This window comes from Eschrichtius robustus, chromosome 12, assembly GCF_028021215.1.
Source record: "Eschrichtius robustus isolate mEscRob2 chromosome 12, mEscRob2.pri, whole genome shotgun sequence".
Classification (NCBI taxonomy): Eukaryota; Metazoa; Chordata; class Mammalia; order Artiodactyla; family Eschrichtiidae; genus Eschrichtius; species Eschrichtius robustus.
The window spans coordinates 6,426,139-6,436,168 of NC_090835.1; the positions used below are offsets into that span (position 1 = coordinate 6,426,139).

Consider the following 10,030-nt stretch of genomic DNA (forward strand, 5'->3'; position numbering starts at 1 on the left):
AGGTCAAGGATTAAAATTAAACTATAGGTATAGTATTGACGCACAGTTAGCAAAAGAGATGAGCAGAACAGAGAGCCCCTAAACAGACATGTGCTTGTAGGAAAACTTTATATGGAAGATGGCATTACAAATCAGTAAGGAAAGGATGAACAATTCAGCAAATACATATATATATATGGCTGGATTCCTACCTTGTACCATATGCAAAAAGAAAATTCCAGGTAGATTATATTCCTGAATGTGAAAAAACAAAACTTTAAAACTCTTAAAAGAAACCCCCCCCCCCAAAAAAAAAGAAAACCCAGAAAAAAAATTTTTTTTTACAACTTTGGGGTACAGAACTATATCTTAAATAACACACCAACTGTGCAAACCAAAAAGAAAAATATTGGCAAATTTAAATTCAATACAATTTATGCCATACATAAACAAGAAAGAAAAGCCACACACTAAGAAAAGCTATTTGCAGCATGGGTACTAATACCTACAATGTATCAAGAACTCCTACCTATGAGAAAGGAGAAAAGGATATGAGCAGGAAGTTAATGGATGAGGAAACCCAAATGGAGCAAAAAAAAAACATGAAAAGATGCTCAACCTCATAAAGTAATTAGAGAAATGCAAATTTAAAACAGTGGGATACAATTTCATATCCATTACACCGGCAGAACTTAAAAACAGAACAAGTGCCTAGGTCTAGAATGGGGAGTAGTAGAAATTCTCGTTCTACTCTTATTTGGAGAGTAAATTAGAACAATTCCTTTAAAAAGCAATTTGACATAATCTGATAAAACTGACAATGCATGGACCCTACCTCCCAGTAATTCCACTCTTAGGTATATGGTCTAGAAAACTTCATTTGTGCAGAGAAGCACAAACAAGACATTCACTCAGCGTGCTTAATCATAGTGGGAAATGGGAGACAGTCTAAATGACCATCAAGAGGAGCCAGGTAAACACAATGTAGTCTCTTTATATATGGAAATACTATACAGCAGGAACAGAATGAATGAACTGAAGCTACATGTATCAGTATGGAGACCATCTCAAAACCAATACTGAGCAAAGAAACAAAGCTATAAGAAAAAAGTGAGTAATGGATACCATTAATATAAAATTTTAAAACATGCAAGAAAGACTTAGCTATTATTTGGGAGATATACATAATATGTATATATATGTATGTATACACATAATATGTGTGTATGTATAGAGGGAAGTATTTTATTTACATTAATATTTATATAAATAAGTTATATTTATAATTATAAACTCATGTCCTTTACATTCATTTTATAGAATGCTAAATCTAAATTCAGCATAATGACCTCTAGAGAGGGAAGGAGAAGAATGGTATCTGGGAATAGAATAAAAATCACTCATAAAACCACTGTCCCTCTACACTATCATTAAAGTAGGCGAGGGTCTTCAATGAAGCCAGACATTTCCAGATTAAAAAGCCTCAGAAAGCCTTTAGCCATCCTTCAACCCACAGAGGAAACTTCTCTTCAATTCCTGGGGCACTGCACAATTCTGCACATTCACAATGTAAATGATGTCCTCTAGGGTTGTGCAGTGAACAACTTATACAACCGTACGTGGCAGCTCTTGTAACTCCAGGGCCACAGACCCCTTTGGAACACTGATGAAAAATGCCCGTCTCTGGGAAAATGCCCACCCACACAACTACTGCCTATAACGTCTGTGGATTCGGGCACCTTCCCAACAACCATCAGCAGCCCTACATTGGTCAAACTCTTCCAGGAACAAGGGCTCACAACCTTCGGAAGTACTTGCAGACAACTCTGTGAGACTAAAGCTCTTCCTAAGTACGTTGAAAACCTGCCTCTTTACAACCTCTACCCGTTAATGTTGATGTACTTCCTTTCGACATGACATTGCTGCTACTGAGAGAAAGCTCACCTGTCCCCCTGGAGACTTCCGCTTTCCAGGCTAAATATATTCTTGACTTAGTTTATTGCAAACACGCCAAATCTTCTCTTTTGTTAAAAATGAATTTTTAAACTGCCCATCATTTTACCAAGCACTTCTTGCCCCAGTAAGTAAACAGGCATGCTGACATGTCGTCAAAGAACAAGAAAGCATTTCTCTCAGCTGCCCCTTTGGGAAACCTCTCAAGATCTCCATTCTGGCTTCCAAAGCAGCCAGATGCCCACAGAAGCCAGGAAGTACAAGGCTGGAGGCAGGGTCAGGCTTTTCCCAAGGGTGGGGGCTACGTTAACTGAGCAGCACCAGGACAGAGCCCCCCCGGGCCAAAGGAGACAAGGTATTTCCACTTACTCCCAAAACTCCATGACGGGAGAGGTGGCATTCTGTAGGGACACGTGGCTGTGGTTGGTTGCGTTCAGTTTCTGGAACTCCACGCAGTTCTCTATAGCAGAAACAAGACAAGAAACACAGGAAAATTACCCTCCGCGAGGGCTGGATCTTGGAAAACCTTCAGGGCCGATGGTGCAACCAGGTGGTTTCACCCAGCCGCCCCAGGTAAACATGCCTCAGAGAGCACTGTGGGGAAAATCAATCACTTACAAACAGTTTAAGAGGGAGGCTTGGCTTGATTCAAACAGGAGGAGAAGTTTTGGGGGCAGGGTACCTCCTCTCCCCTATTCCCATGAATACGGCCTTTACAATTCTTTCCTCTGGCCTTGTTCTTGAATCTTTCACCTTTTCCACTTCCCTGCCTAAGGCCTGTCCATAGCATTTACCTGTTCTGCTCAGTGGCCCCAGCAGGAACAAGGGGGCTAAAGGGGGGCGTCAGCCATGGTGTCCCTGGGCCAGTAATGCAGGTGAGACTCAGTTTTTCTTCATGGAAGAAGAGGCTAATGTCACAGCTGCCTCATAAAGACCTGATGACTGGATGAAATAACATCCAAATGTGTAAAGAATCCCTAATTCCTTCATCATTCCCTCAATCCAGGAAAGAATTTATTGAATATCTCTTCTCATTTCATGAAACTTGATGACCAAGAGAGATTTGAATCTCAAGTTAAAAACATCTGAGTGTTCATCCTTTAAGGCCCAGATCAGCCCATTAACCTCTCCTCCAAGAAGCCTTCCTTGATCTCCGTCTCCTGAATTCTAAGAAAGTTAGAATTTAAAGGTCCTCCAAGGAACCTCCTTCTCCACGCCCTTTATTTTGAAGAGGAGGAATCAGGGTTCAGAAGTAGTCAAGGGACCCCAACCACACCCATTCCTCCCTCACAAGTCACCAGCCAGTTAGGGGAAGAAAACAGAATCAACTCCAGCCCAGGCTCCACCTCCTTTGCCATGGTTATCGCCTGGTTCTGTCTGCCACCATGGGATCTGGGTCTCCTTCCTGCACCTCCCTGTTCACAGAGCCACCTCAGTCACCAGACTGTGAGCTCCCAGAGGACAGGGCCTACTGCACCCATGCGCTTCAAAGCCCGTGCACCCAGCACAGTGGCCAGCACGGAGCCCGTGTTCAGCCTCACTCTGGCCCTTCGCTCTTCTCATGTGTGCACAAGCCCTCCAACTCCATCTATAAGCTCCAGAACAGGAAGCCTTCCTATATGTGATGTTTCACACAAGTGTTCACACGTCTTCAGAGAAAAGGGAATGCAATCAGTGGAAGAAAGCTTTGCAGCCCACTGGGGAAAAGTTCCCCAAGTGTCTGCACCCTTCCCACTTCTCTGGGCAAGTGCGAACCATATTAGGAAAGGAGATGGTCTGTGGGGTCCACAGACAGTCCTAAGAGAGGTCTGGGAACCTAATATTATAGGTAAAATGCCTGAATGTACACTTGTGCCTTTTTCTGGAGAGGAGCCCTTAGCTTTGATCAGATTCTCTAAAACAGTGTTTCTCAAATTTTTTTTCTAGAGTAAAAAAATGTCTCAGACACCCAAGGTTGACATGGTATTTTTTATTAAAATGACATTTAATCTTTTACAAATAAATAATGAATTATAAAGTCTTTGTGATTATAGTATTCAAACACCTATAAAACCAGAATTTACAAGTTAAATACCAACTATACTATGGCACCAACACAATTCAAATTGATAGCATAAAATGGATGTGTATGATAATGCCATCTTGTGAAATTAAATCGATTTCCCAACAGAAAAACAGAACTGACAGGTAGGAGGCAGGGTCTATGGAATTAAGCTTGTGTATTTTTCCATGCACTATTTGAGATTCAATTCTACCACCATTTTTCTCCGGTCACACATTTGCAAAACCTTTGTTCCTACAGTCTGTTGCATTCTTGGCTGGACTTAGTATCAATGACCATTTATGAATTAAATCTCTCTGCTCTTTTTCCCTTGGCCACCATCATCCTGTTCACCAAGAATGCATCTTAAATTGTAAACATGGACAAAGTCAGGCACTGAGATCCCCCAACCGTCCTCATTTATAAGGTGGCTGTGCAGATGATCCAGAACATGCACAAATTTTTAGAGTATCCTCAAAATAAATAGGCACAATTAAATTATCATGGAGGACTCACAGCCCTCCAAGAATATGTCCTTGAATTTTAGTTTGATAAACAAGACCCCACAAAATGTGGTGGATGGGGGGAAGCAAGGCAAAGTCATGCAGGGATAGAAGCTAGTTCACAGCGTTTTCTTGGTCTAATGCCCACTGTTCCTTCTGCTGGTGACCAACATCCTACCCAGTCTTACTGTGTCTCAGCTTTCAGGATGACTGGCCACGTCCAGAGACAACCTAACCACAGGTTACAACATAGATGGCGAATAGGTTAAAGCATGTGTGTTGATTCCAGTCAAAAGGTGGTGGCTGCCTAGACTACCGACCAGAGTTCTGAGGTCAAGACTAGACTCAAAAGGAAAGCGTTCTACAATCGACTAGTGATGTCTGCACTGAGCACAGCCTCCAAAGACAGGGGTTGAGAAGTATTTGCCTTCCCTAGATTGTAAGATTCAACCCTGACAGGATGACAAATTGATAAGTAAACAGTATATTAGAATCCAAAGTAATGTAAAAAGGTACCCATTCAAGGCAGGAGGAGGGTGGTGAATTCAAGTATCTACCTGGGTAGGACAGGTAGAGTAAATGAGCAATGTGAGCTGGGTGGAGACTGTGGCCAGCTTGAGGACAGAAGCTTCAAGCAAAGGCAACAGACGGTTCTCAGCTGCAGCCATTGCTGCCAAGTAAGAATGTGGGAATGTGGCTCTCGTTTTGCCAGATCTTTTAAATTTTTCAAGAGAAGCTGAAAATCTGGATTTTCATGTCAAGCCTTCTGATTTTTCAATTTTGACAACCAAATACATTTTTGAAATTTGCTGGTCACTGATCTAAAGCCTAACTGGCTGACAGACCCCCTGTCTGCAACCCTTGATCTAGTCTAACCCCTTCATTTTACAGAGGAGAATCTGACACTCAGAGGCAGGGCTGGCATTGCAGCCCAAACCCCTGAATCTCAGTTTAGTACTTCTTCCTTGCATCCCTACTCTGTGCAGGAGGGGTTCAGTCTCTGTATTCGGCATAGCAAGGAAAGAGCATCACAATTCTTCTCCCTGTGCCAATCCCTGGGCCAGTGCTCAGCTCAGGTTCAGATCTGAAGCGTGTACAGGCCAGGTACACTTTCAGTGGAATCTGGACTCATGGCAAGAGACATGACATACCACCAATCCCAGGTCCCCCAGCAGGACCAGCAGAGAGACCCTCCCTGGAGGCCATACCTGTGTTCCATTCGTGCCCACAGGTGGCCCAGGGGAGCTCGGTGGTGAAGCAGTTGCTCAGGTAGAAAATGGCCCACGCCAGGATGATGATGTAGTACACGTTTAGATGGGCCTCAATCACCTGCGTTGCATAGCCAATGCCTGAAAGAACAAAGGAAAGGCAGTGATTTGTCTCTCTCCGCCTTGTTAAAAGCTGCCCTTCACAACCTGACATCACCCAGGAACCCTTTTACTTTCTTACTAACTTCGCACTTACCTTCAAATAAAGGGCACACTTTCCTCCAACACGTAATGCCACCTTCACTAGTAAATTGTCCCAGAGCTGTTTCCAGGAAAAAAACAGGAATCCCACAGCATATAAAAAACACCACATAGGGAATCAGGAATGCCCCTGCAAGGATGCAAAGTAAGTGAATGAGGTTAAAATTGCCTCTACCACTTCACGTTCAGCCCTTTAATAAGCACCTACTAGAAGCAAGACATCATGTGCTCTAAGCTTGAGTTCAAGTTCCTGCTATGAGGACCAGAGTCAGAAAATGTGAGCCTGGGTTTGTGCTCTCTGCCACCTACTCCCTTGAGTAAGTTTATGTCACATCTCCCAGCCTCAACTTCCTCAACTGTAAAATAGGGCTTTAATACTTAATATCTGCACCACTTATCTCACAGAATTGTTGTGCAGCTAAGATGATAATGTAAAAGAAATTGTGTTATATGCTTGATTCTTTTATTTATGCATTCTACCCTCCAGCGCAGGTCAAATTCATTCCCTCCCTGAATGCTACATCCTTCTTTTTTATTCTAAAGTAACCTCAACAGGCCAGGGGAGGGGGACCTCTTCTTCTTACTTGGGGAGTGACCTGCAAAAAGTCTTCATAAAGAAAGGCATTCTCAAGGAGATATACAATGAGCAGTAACAGGCCCTTGTACATGAGCCCCAGGTATGAAGCTGAGTTATGAGCAGTTCGTAGCAAGAATCTGTCCAGAGAGGCTGGCTTTGAGTCAATCTGAGAAAAGACCACCGTAAGCTTTAGTGCTCCCATCTTGAAACACAATACCCACTGCCTGGCTGGGCCTTTCTGTGAAACAAATTAAATAACTGAGGTGAACATGAGCCATTACAAGAAGAAAGGGATTTTTCCAAATCCCTCATTCTCTCTCTCTTGTCTAACAACAAAGCATGAAAACACACCCTATTCCTCACCATCTGATCTCACAAATGAAGGCTTTCACTCAAATTGCTTTTGGCTAAATGAAATCCCTTTAACCACAGGATTAATAGCAACGATTTTGATCAATCCTGATAATAGGACAATATTTACCAGGTTTTGAAAAGGTCTTAGTTTTCTATTTTTACAAAGTTTCACATTGGGAAAGAAATACTAAACTATTGTTGCAATTTATGAGTAGAGCTGTGTAGATTTTTTTAAAAAGGTAAACAGTTGATAAGCAGATACCCCAACTATATTAGAAGGCAAAAAGTGTGTAAAAGAAGATAAGAGGGTCTGTTTGCTGAATATAAATCTAAGTGATTAAAACAAGCCACAAAAGTTGCCGAATATGCTGTAATTTACCTGTGAATCCTCTAGAACCTAACAGATGACACTTTCTGAAAGCCTTGTGGCCTCTCTGTTCACAAAGCTAGTAATCCTTAAGATAACTAGCTCAATTAAACCAGGATATCTGTGCACCCAACGGAGACTCTTGTTTCATTAGAGTAAAAAGAAAATGACTCATTTTTAATCTTGACTCACTACAACCTTTTTTTCATCTGAGGCAGAGTTTGTAATTAATGCAACTTACACTATTTTCTGATTTTAGGAATGCATTTTTTGTTGTTGTTTTGGCATAAGAATTTCCCGTATTTAAAAAAAAAAAAAAGAAAAAAGATGTTAAAACAGCTCTTGCCTGGGACTATCCTAAAGGGTTTCCACAGGCATCTAAGTGGACATGGCAGCTTACACAGGCTGAATGTGCAAAGAGAGGCGGATTCCCAGCTGAGGGCACAGGGCACGTTCGGGGTCTCTGAGACGGCTCCCTCTCTCCCCCTTGCCAAGCCACCAACACCGGCAGCCACTTCATTACCAGTGCAGGGCAGGCTTGGAGCAGCCTGTGCCTTCAGGATGAATGTCTCCAAAGAAAGGGCCCTGGCCAAGCAGTACCCTTTTCACTCTCCCTGCAGCTGCCCGCACAGGAAGTCCTGCTCCACGAAGCCTAACAGTGTGGTCCCTGCCAACCTCTGAGCCACCTTCATTGGGGTCTGGGGATCTGCTGGAGAGACACAGCAAAGAGAGGGAGGAATACATAGACACAGGCTTCTCCTTGCAGAAACTGTGCCACTCAAGGTTTCACAAAGTCCTTTGCCATGGAACTGCCAGCTGTCCTGCTGATATGACAGGTCGGGGGCTCCTAAAGTCTGGAGCCCCTTCCTTGGGCTGGGAGATTTGAGGACTCACTGCTGCATCTCCACCAAACTGACTCGGACACGTTGTCTCTAGAAACGACTCTCTCATCACCTTCCTTTCCCTGACCCCTACAAGCTTTAAGCAACTTCTAAACATCCAATTATTATTGTTGCTATTTGTCATGAGTGACTCTGAGGCCAGTAAAAGAAACTGGTGCCCACTTTCCCACCAGACAGTCCTGAAAAGAGGCCCTAGAAAAGGCCTTACGGGCAAATGAAAGGCAGGGAATCAAACAGCAATGCCTCACCTAAAAGTTCTCCCTGTTGTCATCCAATCCCACTTTAAAACCAGGCCTTCGGTGTCAGAATCCCATCTTTACCCCTTATTAAGTGAGTGACTTCTCTGGCCCTTAGTTTCCTCATCTGCAAAACGGGCATACCACTACCTACAAAGATGACTGTAGGATGAAACGAGATGATGTAAGTAAAGTTTAGTACGGAGGCTGGCATTTCAACAAGCGCTCAAAACCCGAGCCTAGTCAGATTGAGTCCCTTTCCTTCATGCAGGTTTCCAGTCAGGAAAGCTGAGGCTCAAAGGCGCTGTCTCCTGCCCCAAACATGAAGGGCTCCTGGTCTCGGTCTGCACCTCACGCTGGGTCAGAACACACCTGGCGGACAAGTCCCCGCGTGCTAGCAGGTGGTACACGCAGGTGTGAAGCGCGCATGCGCAATGGGACGGCGCGCCTTACCCAGGGGTAAGCTCGCTCGCCAGGTGGCCCGGGCCGGCGTTCTCCGCGAGGGTCCCGCTACACGCAGGCGCGGGAGGGGTCTCGCGCTCACCCCGAGCTCCCCGCCCCCACAGGGCTGGCTTCCCCCAACCCATTCTCCTCAGGGCTGCGCGCCGCCTCACCTCCGCCGTTCTTGTAGCACAGGTAAGGGAAGCGCCACACGTTGCCCAGCCCGATGATTTCCCCTGCCACGCTCAGCACGAACTCCACCTTGTTATTCCAGTGGCCGCGCTCGTGGACTGCCTTGTCGCGCTTGTCGCGCGGGTCGCGGGCGGACGCCGCGCCCCCGCTGCCGCCGCCGCCACCCAGCACCTCGGACTCCCGCGCCTCCTCGGCAGCCTTCCCGTTGCCCAGAGGCAGCGCCTTATCCGCCGTCATGGCCGCGCTGGCTGCCTCGTGCGCCGGGCCGGCTCTGCGCCGCCGCCCCGGGCGGGCTGGCTTTTCAGGAGGCGCGAGCAGGCGGGAGGGGGAGGCAGGGGGTGGAGCTGAGGGGCCGGGCCGGGCCAGCGCAGGGACGTGGACGCTGCGCGGCGGCCCGGCGGCCCGGCCCGCCCGGCGCCCGCGTCGCCTCAGCCCGGCTAGGCCCGGCCCGGGAGCCTCGCAAGCACCTTGCGCGCGCCGAGCACCTTGCGCGCGCCGAGCACCTTGCGCGCGCCGAGCACCTTGCGCGCGCCGAGCACCTTGCGCGCGCCACCCCTTCCTCCTCATGTCCTACCCACATGGCCTCTTAAGAGTGGAAGGGTCCATTCAGGCCTAGGCTGGGCTCCAGGCACCAAGCCCTGAAGTTCCCCCGCTCTGTAACCTCCAACCTCCTGCGCCTCAGTTTCTCAACTCTAATAAGAGAAGTGGCTGTACAACAGGCTTCTCCGACTTTAACGTGAACACCAAGCACCTGCGGATCTTGTTAAACTGCAGATCCTGATCTAGTGGGTGGGGCTGGGCTGGAGCTTTGGCGTTTGGAACATGTGCCCAGGTGATGCTAATGCTGTTGGCAGGGGCCACACCTGGAGGAAGAACGGAGTAAATGAACTCCGGGTTTCTTCCCAGTGCTCAGACTCTGAGCTCCCCTAGGGAAGGGACACCTCCAGATCTTGTCTATCCTGGCGCCCACTGCTCTAAACACAGTGACTCAGGACAGTGTGACAGTTAAGCGCTCC

The 10,030-nt window shown here is 46.4% G+C and overlaps 1 protein-coding gene across 1 annotated transcript in view; it reads right to left on the reverse strand.

Annotated features, from left to right (window-relative positions):
• Window positions 1-9,266, reverse strand: part of SLC6A11 (solute carrier family 6 member 11) — a 122,055-nt gene extending 112,789 nt beyond the window's left edge. Inside the window, exons 1-4 of the mRNA XM_068558422.1 lie at window positions 8,996-9,266; window positions 5,941-6,075; window positions 5,685-5,825; window positions 2,302-2,392 (exon numbers count right to left, since the gene is read on the reverse strand). Of these exons, the coding sequence (XP_068414523.1) occupies window positions 2,302-2,392; window positions 5,685-5,825; window positions 5,941-6,075; window positions 8,996-9,251 (623 nt within the window). The 5' untranslated portion in view covers window positions 9,252-9,266. The remainder of the gene's footprint in view (window positions 1-2,301; window positions 2,393-5,684; window positions 5,826-5,940; window positions 6,076-8,995) is intronic.
• Between the last annotated feature and the right edge of the window lie 764 nt (window positions 9,267-10,030).